At 48.3% G+C, this 12,709-nt stretch overlaps 1 protein-coding gene across 1 annotated transcript in view; it reads left to right on the forward strand.

Annotated features, from left to right (window-relative positions):
* The window catches only part of nbas (NBAS subunit of NRZ tethering complex), a 315,206-nt gene that overhangs the window by 189,770 nt on the left and 112,727 nt on the right, over window positions 1-12,709 (forward strand). Inside the window, exons 41-42 of the mRNA XM_064991781.1 lie at window positions 10,206-10,429; window positions 10,522-10,632. Coding sequence (XP_064847853.1) covers window positions 10,206-10,429; window positions 10,522-10,632 — 335 coding nt within the window. The remainder of the gene's footprint in view (window positions 1-10,205; window positions 10,430-10,521; window positions 10,633-12,709) is intronic.

Raw genomic sequence — 12,709 nt, forward strand, 5'->3', positions numbered from 1 at the left:
ATCTGTGGTGGTAGGGGTTGTTTATCAGTGGTATTCTGTGGTGGTAGGGGTTGTTTACCAGTGGTATTCTGTGGTGGTAGGGGTTGTTGTTTATCAGTGGTATTCTGTGGTGGTAGGGGTTGTTGTTTATCTGTGGTGGTAGGGGTTGTTGTTTATCAGTGGTATTCTGTGGTGGTAGGGGTTGTTGTTTATCAGTGGTATTCTGTGGTGGTAGGGGTTGTTTATTAGTGGTATTCTGTGGTGGTAGGGGTTGTTGTTTTTCTGTGGTGGTAGGGGTTGTTTATCAGTGTTATTCTGTGGTGGTAGGGGTTGTTGTTTATCAGTGGTATTCTGTGGTGGTAGGGGTTGTTTATCAGTGGTATTCTGTGGTGGTAGGGGTTGTTGTTTATCTGTGGTATTCTGTGGTGGTAGGGGTTGTTGTTTATCTGTGGTGGTAGGGGTTGTTTATCAGTGTTATTCTGTGGTGGTAGGGGTTGTTGTTTATCAGTGGTATTCTGTGGTGGTAGGGGTTGTTGTTTATCAGTGGTATTCTGTGGTGGTAGGGGTTGTTTATCTGTGGTATTCTGTGGTGGTAGGGGTTGTTTATCAGTGGTATTCTGTGGTGGTAGGGGTTGTTTATCAGTGGTATTCTGTGGTGGTAGGGGTTGTTGTTTATCAGTGGTATTCTGTGGTGGTAGGGGTTGTTGTTTATCAGTGGTATTCTGTGGTGGTAGGGGTTGTTTATCTGTGGTATTCTGTGGTGGTAGGGGTTGTTGTTTATCAGTGGTATTCTGTGGTGGTAGGGGTTGTTGTTTATCAGTGGTGTTCTGTGGTGGTAGGGGTTGTTTATCTGTGGTATTCTGTGGTGGTAGGGGTTGTTGTTTATCAGTGGTATTCTGTGGTGGTAGGGGTTGTTGTTTATCAGTGGTATTCTGTGGTGGTAGGGGTTGTTTATCTGTGGTGTTCTGTGGTGGTAGGGGTTGTTTATCAGTGGTATTCTGTGGTGGTAGGGGTTGTTGTTTATCAGTGGTATTCTGTGGTGGTAGGGGTTGTTTATCAGTGGTATTCTGTGGTGGTAGGGGTTGTTGTTTATCAGTGGTATTCTGTGGTGGTAGGGGTTGTTTATCTGTGGTGTTCTGTGGTGGTAGGGGTTGTTTATCTGTGGTGTTCTGTGGTGGTAGGGGTTGTTTATCAGTGGTATTCTGTGGTGGTAGGGGTTGTTGTTTATCAGTGGTATTATGTGGTGGTAGGGGTTGTTGTTTATCAGTGGTAGTATGTGGTGGTAGGGGTTGTTGTTTATCAGTGGTATTCTGTGGTGGTAGGGGTTGTTGTTTATCAGTGGTATTCTGTGGTGGTAGGGGTTGTTGTTTATCTGTGGTATTCTGTGGTGGTAGGGGTTGTTTATCTGTGGTATTCTGTGGTGGTAGGGGTTGTTGTTTATCTGTGGTATTCTGTGGTGGTAGGGGTTGTTGTTTATCAGTGTTATTCTGTGGTGGTAGGGGTTGTTGTTTATCAGTGGTATTCTGTGGTGGTAGGGGTTGTTGTTTATCAGTGGTATTCTGTGGTGGTAGGGTTTGTTGTTTATCAGTGGTATTCTGTGGTTGTAGGGGTTGTTGTTTATCAGTGGTATTCTGTGGTGGTAGGGGTTGTTGTTTATCAGTGTTATTCTGTGGTGGTAGGGGTTGTTGTTTATCTGTGGTATTCTGTGGTGGTAGGGGTTGTTGTTTATCAGTGGTATTCTGTGGTGGTAGGGGTTGTTGTTTATCAGTGGTATTCTGTGGTGGTAGGGGTTGTTGTTTATCAGTGGTATTCTGTGGTGGTAGGGGTTGTTGTTTATCAGTGGTATTCTGTTGTGGTAGGGGTTGTTTATCAGTGGTATTCTGTGGTGGTAGGGGTTGCCAGTTCTTTGTTCTGTTCTTAAGCTGCTCCTTCTTGATGAGACATGATTGCCTTTACTGTGGCACACATTGGCGTGCACACAGACACACCGGCACTCACACATTGGCGTGCACACAGACACACCGGCACTCACACATTGGCGTGCACACAGACACACTGGCACTCACACATTGGCACTCTGTCTCTCTGTCTCTCAAAATTCAATTCAATTCAAGGGCTTTACTGGCATTGGAAACATGTGTTAACATTGTCAAAGCAAGTGAGGTAGATAATATACAAAAGTGAAATAAACAATAAAAATGAACAGTAAACATTACACATAGAGGTTTCAAAACAAAGACATTACAAATGTCATATTATAAATATATATATATATATATATATATATATATATATATATATATATACACTGCTCAAAAAAATAAAGGGAACACTTAAACAACACAATGTTACTCCAAGTCAATCACACTTCTGTGAAATCAAACTGTCCACTTAGGAAGCAACACTGATTGACAATACATTTCACATGCTGTTGTGCAAATGGAAAAGACAACAGGTGGAAATTATAGGCAATTAGCAAGACACCCCCAATAAAGGAGTGGTTCTGCAGGTGGTGACCACAGACCACTTCTCAGTTCCTATGCTTCCTGGCTGATGTTTTGGTCACTTTTGAATGCTGGCGGTGCTTTCACTCTAGTGGTAGCATGAGACGGAGTCTTCAACCCACACAAGTGGCTCAGGTAGTGCAGCTCATCCAGGATGGCACATCAATGCGAGCTGTGACAAGAAGGTTTGCTGTGTCTGTCAGTGTAGTGTCCAGAGCATGGAGTCACTACCAGGAGACAGGCCAGTACATCAGGAGACGTGGAGGAGGCCGTAGGAGGGCAACAACCCAGCAGCAGGACCGCTACCTCCGCCTTTGTGCAAGGAGGAGCAGGAGGAGCACTGCCAGAGCCCTGCAAAATTACCTCCAGCAGGCCACAAATGTGCATGTCTGCTCAAACGGTCAGAAACAGACTCCATGAGGGTGGTATGAGGGCCCGATGTCCACAGGTGGGGGTTGTGCTTACAGCCCAACACCGTGCAGGACGTTTGGCATTTGCCAGAGAACACCAAGATTGGCAAATTCGCCACTGGCGCCCTGTGCTCTTCACAGATGAAAGCAGGTTCACACTGAGCACATGTGACAGACGTGACAGAGTCTGGAGACGCCGTGGAGAATGTTCTGCTGCCTGCAACATCCCCCAGCATGACCGGTTTGGCGGTGGGTCAGTCATGGTGTGGGGTGGCATTTCTTTGGGGGGCCGCACAGCATTCTATGTGCTCGCCAGAGGTAGCCTGACTGCCATTAGGTACCAAGATGAGATCCTCAGACCCCTTGTGAGACCATATGCTGGTGCGGTTGGCCCTGGGTTCCTCCTAATGCAAGTCAATGCTAGACCTCATGTGGCTGGAGTGTGTCAGCAGTTCCTGCAAGAGGAAGGCATTGATGCTATGGACTGGCCCGCCCGTTCCCCAGACCTGAATCCAATTGAGCACATCTGGGACATCATGTCTCGCTCCATCCACCAACGCCACGTTGCACCACAGACTGTCCAGGAGTTGCTGGATGCTTTAGTCCAGGTCTGGGAGGAGATCCCTCAGGAGACCATCCGCCACCTCATCAGGAGCATGCCCAGGCGTTGTAGGGAGGTCATACAGGCACGTGGAGGCCACACACACTACTGAGCCTCATGTTGACTTGTTTTAAGGACATTACATCAAAGTTGGATCAGCCTGTAGTGTGGCCTTCCACTTTCATTTTGAGTGTGACTCCAAATCCAGACCTCAATGTGTTGATAAATTTGATTTCCATTGATCATTTTTGTGTGATTTTGTTGTCAGCACATTCAACTATGTAAAGAAAAAAGTATTTAATAAGAATATTTCATTCAATCAGATCTAGGATGTGTTATTTTAGTGTTCCCTTTATTTTTTTGAGCAGTGTGTGGTTACAAATGGTTAAAGTACACAAGATAAAATAAATATGGGTTGTATTTACAATGGTGTTTGTTCTTCACTGGTTGTCCTTTTCTCGTGGCAACAGGTCACAAATCTTGCTGCTGTGATGTCACACTGTGTAATTTCACCCAGTAGATATGGGTGTTTATCAAGATTGGATTTGTTTTCTACTTCGGCCTTTCTCAATAGCAAGGCTATGCTCACTGAGTCTGTACATAGTCAAAGCTTTCCATTAGTTTGGGTCAGTCACAGTGGTCAGGTATCCTGCCACTGTGGACTCTCTGTTTAGGGACAAATAGCATTCTAGTTTGCTCTGTTTTTTTTGTCAATTCTTTCCAATGTGTCAAGTAATTATGTTTTTGTTTTCTCATGATTTGGTTGGGTCTAATTGTGCTGCTGTCCTGGGGCTCTGTAGGGTGTGTTTGTGTTTGTGAACAGAGCCCCAGGCCAGCTTGTCGGTGATGGCTTTGTTATGGAAGGTTTGGGAATCGCTTCCTTTTAGGTGGTTGTGGAATTTAACGGCTCTGTTCTGGATTTTGATAATTAGTGAGTATCGGCCTAATTCTGCTCTGCATGCATTATTTGGTGTTCTACGTTGTACACGGAGGATATTTTTGCTGAATTCTGCGTGCAGTCTCAATTTGGTGTTTGTCCCATTTTGTAAAGTCTTGGTTGGTGAGCGGACCCCAGACCTCACAACCATAAAGGGCAATGGGCTCTATGACTGATTCAAGTATTTTTAGCCAAATCCTAATTGGTATGTTGAAATTTATGTTCCTTTTGATGGCATAGAATGCCCTTCTTGCCTTGTCTCCCGTTCTCACCCAGTAGTGGGTTGTGGTCCTGTTCCCTCCCAGTAGTGGGTTGTGGTCCCGTTCCCTCCCAGTAGTGGGTTGTGGTCCTGTTCCCTCCCAGTAGTGGGTTGTGGTCCTGTTCCCTCCCAGTAGTGGGTTGTGGTCCCGTTCCCTCCCAGTAGTGGGTTGTGGTCCCGTTCCCTCCCAGTAGTGGGTTGTGGTCCCTCCCAGTAGTGGGTTGTGGTCCTGTTCCCTCCCAGTAGTGGGTTGTGGTCCTGTTCCCTCCCAGTAGTGGGTTGTGGTCCTGTTCCCTCCCAGTAGTGGGTTGTGGTCCTGTTCCCTCCCAGTAGTGGGTTGTGGTCCCGTTCCCTCCCAGTAGTGGGTTGTGGTCCTGTTCCCTCCCAGTAGTGGGTTGTGGTCCCGTTCCCTCCCAGTAGTGGGTTGTGGTCCTGTTCCCTCCCAGTAGTGGGTTGTGGTCCTGTTCCCTCCCAGTAGTGGGTTGTGGTCCTGTTCCCTCCCAGTAGTGGGTTATGGTCCCGTTCCCTCCCAGTAGTGGGTTATGGTCCTGTTCCCTCCCAGTAGTGGGTTGTGGTCCTGTTCCCTCCCAGTAGTGGGTTGTGGTCCTGTTCCCTCCCAGTAGTGGGTTGTGGTCCCGTTCCCTCCCAGTAGTGGGTTATGGTCCTGTTCCCTCCCAGTAGTGGGTTGTGGTCCTGTTTCCTCCCAGTAGTAGGTTGTGGTCCCGTTCCCTCCCAGTAGTGGGTTGTGGTCCTGTTCCCTCCCAGTAGTGGGTTGTGGTCCTGTTCCCTCCCAGTAGTGGGTTGTGGTCCCGTTCCCTCCCAGTAGTGGGTTGTGGTCCCGTTCCCTCCCAGTAGTGGGTTGTGGTCCCTCCCAGTAGTGGGTTGTGGTCCTGTTCCCTCCCAGTAGTGGGTTGTGGTCCCGTTCCCTCCCAGTAGTGGGTTGTGGTCCCGTTCCCTCCCAGTAGTGGGTTGTGGTCCTGTTTCCTCCCAGTAGTGGGTTGTGGTCCTGTTTCCTCCCAGTAGTGGGTAGTGGTCCCTCCCAGTAGTGGGTTGTGGTCCTGTTCCCTCCCAGTAGTGGGTTGTGGTCCCGTTCCCTCCCAGTAGTGGGTTGTGGTCCCGTTCCCTCCCAGTAGTGGGTTATGGTCCTGTTCCCTCCCAGTAGTGGGTTGTGGTCCCGTTCCCTCCCAGTAGTGGGTTGTGGTCCCGTTCCCTCCCAGTAGTGGGTTGTGGTCCTGTTTCCTCCCAGTAGTGGGTTGTGGTCCTGTTTCCTCCCAGTAGTGGGTAGTGGTCCTGTTCCCTCCCAGTAGTGGGTTGTGGTCCCTCCCAGTAGTGGGTTGTGGTCCTGTTTCCTCCCAGTAGTGGGTAGTGGTCCTGTTCCCTCCCAGTAGTGGGTTGTGGTCCCGTTCCCTCCCAGTAGTGGGTTGTGGTCCCGTTCCCTCCCAGTAGTGGGTTGTGGTCCTGTTTCCTCCCAGTAGTGGGTTGTGGTCCCGTTTCCTCCCAGTAGTGGGTTGTGGTCCCGTTCCTCCCAGTAGTGGGTTGTGGTCCCGTTCCTCCCAGTAGTGGGTTGTGGTCCCGTTCCTCCCAGTAGTGGGTTGTGGTCCTGTTCCCTCCCAGTAGTGGGTTGTGGTCCCGTTCCCTCCCAGTAGTGGGTTGTGGTCCTGTTCCCTCCCAGTAGTGGGTTGTGGTCCTGTTCCCTCCCAGTAGTGGGTTGTGGTCCCGTTCCCTCCCAGTAGTGGGTTGTGGTCCTGTTCCCTCCCAGTAGTGGGTTGTGGTCCGTTCCCTCCCAGTAGTGGGTTGTGGTCCCGTTCCTCCCAGTAGTGGGTTGTGGTCCTGTTCCCTCCCAGTAGTGGGTTGTGGTCCCGTTCCCTCCCAGTAGTGGGTTGTGGTCCTGTTCCCTCCCAGTAGTGGGTTGTCGTCCACATACTTTTGATCATGTAGGGTTTATATTTAACATCTTTCAGTATTCAATGAAACATTTGGTATTTCTGACACCTCATTTTTCTTGATGCCGTGCTCTGTGTGGCTCTCACACATCTTTATATTCTGACAGTTTTACACAACAATGGGGGAGGAGGGAGAGAGAAATAGAAGATGAGAGGGAAGAGAGAGTAGGTTGCTATGGTGAAAATAAAAGTGTTGTTGTATTTAGTTAGACGTGATGTATAGTACCAGTCAAAAGTTAGGACACCTACTCATTCCAGTTTTTCTTTTTACTATTGACTTCATTGTAGAATAATAGTTTATACATCAAAACTATGAAATAACACATATGGGATCATGTCGAATCAAAATATATTTGAGATTCTTCAAAGTTTGCCTTGATGACAGCTTTCCACACTCTTGGCATTTTCTCAACCAGCTTGACTCCTCTAAACAGTTGATGTTGATGTGTGTTACTTGGCCTCAGAAGCATTTATTTGGGCTGCAATTTATGGGCTGGTAACTTTTAACTTATCCTCTGCAGCAGAGGTAACTCTGTGTCTTCCTCTCCTGTGGCGGTCCTCATGAGAGCCAGTTTCATCATAGTGCTTGATGGTTTTTGCAACTTCACTTGAGTTCTCGAAATGTTCCGTATTGACTGACCTTCATGTCTTAAAGCAATGATGATTGCTTATTTGAGCTGTTCTTGCCATAATATGGACTTGGTATTTTACCAAATAGGGCTGTCTTCTGTATACCACCCCTACCTTGTCACAACACAACTGTTTAGGTTAATTCATTTGATCCATTCTCGGGCAGGCGTCCGCTAGCGGAACCCCTCGACAACATTCCGCTGAAAAGGCAGTGCGCGAAAATCATTTTTTTTTTTAAATATGTCACTTTCACACATGAACAAGTCCAATACAGCAAATTAAATAAACTTCTTGTTAATCTACCCGTCGTGTCCGATTTCAAAAAGGCTTTACAGCAAAAGCACAACATATGATTGTTAGGTCAGAGCCAAGTCAAAAAAACACACAGCCATTTTTTCCAGCCAAATATAGGAGTCACAAAAAGCAGAAATATTGATATAATTAATCACTAACCTTTGATGATCTTCTTCAGATGACACTCATAGGACATCATGTTACACAATACATGTATGTTTTGTTCGATAATGTGTATATTCATGTGTATATTTATTTCCAACAATCTCAGTTTACATTGGCGCGTTACATGCAGTAATGTTTTGATTCCAAAACATCTGGTGATTTTGCAGAAATTCTCAAAATAAACATTGATTAACCTCTTGAAACTTGGGGGCACTATATTTGTTTTTGGAAAAATAACGTTCCCAAAGTAATCCGCCTATTTCTCAGGACCAGATGCCTAGAATATGCATATCATTGACAGCTTAGGATAGAAAACACTCTAAAGATTCCAAAACTGTCAAAATATTGTCTGTGAGTATAACAGAACTGATATTGCAGGCGAAACCCTGAGGATAATCCAATCAGGAAGTGCCTCTTATTTTGAAACCGTTGTGTTTCTATGCACCCCTATTGGCCATTGAAAGTGATATCAAGGATATTTTTCTACGTATTCCCTAAGGTGTCTACAGCCTATATAGACGTAGTTTCAGGACTTTATGTTGAAGAATGAGCGTAAACAACTATATTGCGTAAGTGGCCAGCTGAGGGCTCTGAGTGTTTCTTGCGTAAAAGACAGAGGTAGTCATGTTTCCTCTCGCTCCTACTGAAAAGCCATTTGTCCCGGACGATATATTATCAAATAGATATTTGAAAACCCTTGAGGATTGATTATAAAAAATGTTTGCCATGTTCCTGTCGATATTATGGATATAATTTGGATTTTTTTGCCGTTGTCGTGACCGCTATTTCTGGTGGATTTCTCAACATAATGTGACCAACAAACGGAGGTATTTTGGATGTAAAATAATCTTTATGGAACAAAAGGAACATTTGCTGTCTAACTGGGAGTCTCGTAAGTGAAAACATCTGAAGATCATCAAAGGTAAACGGTTCATTTGATTGCTTTTCTGATTTTCGTGACCAAGCTTCCTGCTGCTAGCTGGACATAATGCTATGCTAGGCTATCGATAAACTTACACAAACGCTTGTCTTGCTAAGGCTGTAAAGCATAATTTCAAAATCTGAGATGACAGGGTGATTAACAAAAGGCTAAGGTGTGTTTCACTATATTTCACTTGTGATTCCATGAATATGAATATTTTCTAGTAATATTTTTATTTTTTTATTTTTTATTTTTATCCTTGCGCTAAGCTAATTAGTGGGTAGTTCCAAGAGGTTAAATATACAAGTGTTATTCACAGAATTAAAGATAGACTTCTCCTTAATGCAATCGCTGTGTCAGATTTAAAAAAAAAAAAACTTTATGGAAAAAGCATCATCTGGGAACGGTGCTCAGAGCCCAACCCAGCCAAAGAAATATCCGCCATGTTGGAGTCAACATAAGTTAGAAATAACACTATAAATATTCACTTACCTTTGATGATCTTCATCAGAAGGCACTCCCAGGAATCTCAGTTCGACAATAAATGACTGATTTGTTCCATGAAGTCCATAATTTTTGCCCAAATAGCCACTTGTTGTTAGCGTGTTCAGCCCAATAATCCATCTTCATGAGGCGCGAGCACTTCGTCCAGACAAAAACTCAAAGTTCCGTTACAGGTTGTAGAAACAAGTAAAACAATGTATGGAATCAATCTTTAGGATGTTTTTAACATAAATCATCAATACGGTTCCAACCAGAGAATTTAATTGTCTGAAGAAAAGCGCTGGAACGAGAGCAAACTCTGTCGGGAGCGCGCGTCACGAGCCTGAGACACTGCCAGACCACTGACTCATTAAGCTCCCATTCCCTCCTCCTTTATAGCAGAAGCCTGAAACACGTTTCTAAAGACGGACATCTTGTGGAAGTGGAAGCAACTTGACTCCATAGACACAACCATAAAACACAGTATTATTTTATTTAACTTGGCAGTTAAGAACTTTGGGATGAATAGAGTGAACTGCCTCCTACTCCCTCCCAGATGCCAATGAGCATGTTATTATTAGTATTGGATAGAAAACACTCTGAAGTTTATAAAAATGTTTGAATGATGTCTGTGAGTATAACAGAACTTATATGGCAGGCGAAAACCTGAGAAGAAATCCAAACAGGAAGTGGGATATCTGAGGTTTGTCGTTTTTCAAAGCTTGGCCTACCGAATACACGGGGTGGCAGGGTAGCCTAGTGGTTAGAGTGTTGGACTAGTTAACCAGAAGGTTGCAAGTTCAAACCCCTGAGCTGACAAGGTACAAATCTGTCGTTCTGCCCCTGAACAGGCAGTTAACCCACTGTTCCTAGGCCGTCATTGAAAATAAGAGTTTGTTCTTAAACCGACTTGCCTGGTTAAATAAAGGTAAAATTAAAAAATGTGGCTGAATTCACTAATATGAAGGTGTCATATTTACAATTTATTTTTAACGAATTTATCCCGATGTCTTTTTGTGACTTGCCTGGAGAGGCTGTGTGACTGAGGAAGGGTGCATTTTATCTGTTTCTTACTCAGGCCGACCCCAAGGAGCTGATCCGATTGGTCACCCAGCACGTGACGGCCCATTCTGATTGGCCAGCGGACGTGGAGGAGTTGATTGGCCAGCTCCAGGTGTATAACGAGCGTCTGACAGACCTGACGCAGGCCCAGGTGTTGCAGGGGCTGGGACGTGGGGTCGACATAAGGCGATTCAGTTCCGACACACACTACAAGAAACAGACCATACTGGGTCTGACTGAGTGAGTCGGGAGGGGGGGAGACCGACGGGTAATTGAAGTGATTTTTACCAAAATGGTTTTCCTGAAATCGATGTTTGATGTGTGTGTTGCAGGACCCTGGATGACAACGTGTGGAGGATCAGTCTGTCTCTCGCCCAGCGCTACAGCATTCCCCTCTGGGACGTCTATATGACTCACCTGGAGTTCCTCTTCACTGACAGCGGGTAGGACACACCACCACACCACACCACCACACCACCACACCACACACCACACCACCACACCACACCACCACACCACACACCACACCACCACACCACACAACCACACCGCCACAACACCACACCACCACACCACCACCACACCACACCACACCACCACACCACACACCACACCACCACACCACACAACCACACCGCCACAACACCACACCACCACACCACCACCACACCACACCACACCACCACACCACACCACCACACCACACAACCACACCACCACACCACACAACCACACCGCCACAACACCACACCACACCACCACCACACCACACCACCACACCACACCACCACACCACCACCACACCACCAGACCACACCACCACCACACCACCACCACACCGCCACAACACCACACCACACCACACCACCACACACCACCACACCACCACACCACACCACCACACCACCACACCACACCACCACACCACCACACCACCACACCACCACCACCACACCACACCACCACACCACACCACCACACCACCACACCACCACCACCACACCACCACCACACACCACCACACCACCACCACACACCACACCACCACCACACCACACCACCACCACACCACCACCACACCACACCACCACCACACCACCACCACACTACCACACCACCACCACACCACACCACCACCACACCACCACCACACTACCACACTACCACACTACCACACCACCACACTACCACCACACTACACCACCAGACCACCACACCACCACACCACACCACCACACCACACCACCACCACACCACACCACCACCACACCCACACCACCACCACACCCACACCACCACCACACCACACCACCACATCCACACCACCACCACCACCACCCACACCACCACCACACCACCACACCCACACCACCACACCACCACACCCACACCACACCACCACCACACCCACACCACCACCACACCACCACACCACACCACCACACCACCACACCCACACCACCACACGACCACACCACCACACCACCACACACCACACCACCACACCCACACCACCACCACCACACCACCACACACCACCACACCACACCATAACACCACCACACCACACACCACCACCACACCCACACCACCACACACCACCACACCACCAGACCACCACACCACCACCACCACACCACCACACCACCACCACCACACCACACACCACCACACCACACCACCACCACACCACCACACCCACACCACACCACCACACCCACACCACCACCACACCACCACACCACACCCACACCACCACCACACCACCACACCACCACCACACCACCACACACCACACACCATCACACCACCACACCACCACACCCACACGACCACACCACCACACCACCACACACCACCACCACACACCACCACCACACACCACCACACACCACCACCACACACCACCACACCACCACCACCACACCACCACACCACCACACCCACACCACCACACCACACCACCACACACCACACCACCACACCACACACCACCACCACACCACCACACCCACACCACACACCACCACACACCACACCACCACCACACCACCACCACACCACCACCACACCACCACCACACCACCACCACCACACCCACACAACCACACCACCACCACACCCACACCACCACACCCACACCACCACACCCACACCACCACACCCACACCACACCACCACACCATCACACCCACACCACCACACACCACCACCACCACACCACACCACCACCACACCACACACCACACCACCACCACACCACACCGCCACACCACCACACCACCACACACCACACCACCACACCACACACCACCACCACACCCACACCCACACCACCACACCACCACACCCACACCACACACCACCACACCACACACCACCACCACACCACCACCACACCACCACCACACCACCACACCCACACCACCACACCCACACCACCACACACCACCACCACACACCACACCACCACCACACCACCACCACCACCACCACACCACCACCACCACCACACCACCA

This window comes from Oncorhynchus masou, chromosome 16, assembly GCF_036934945.1.
Source record: "Oncorhynchus masou masou isolate Uvic2021 chromosome 16, UVic_Omas_1.1, whole genome shotgun sequence".
NCBI classification, from domain to species: domain Eukaryota; kingdom Metazoa; phylum Chordata; class Actinopteri; order Salmoniformes; family Salmonidae; genus Oncorhynchus; species Oncorhynchus masou.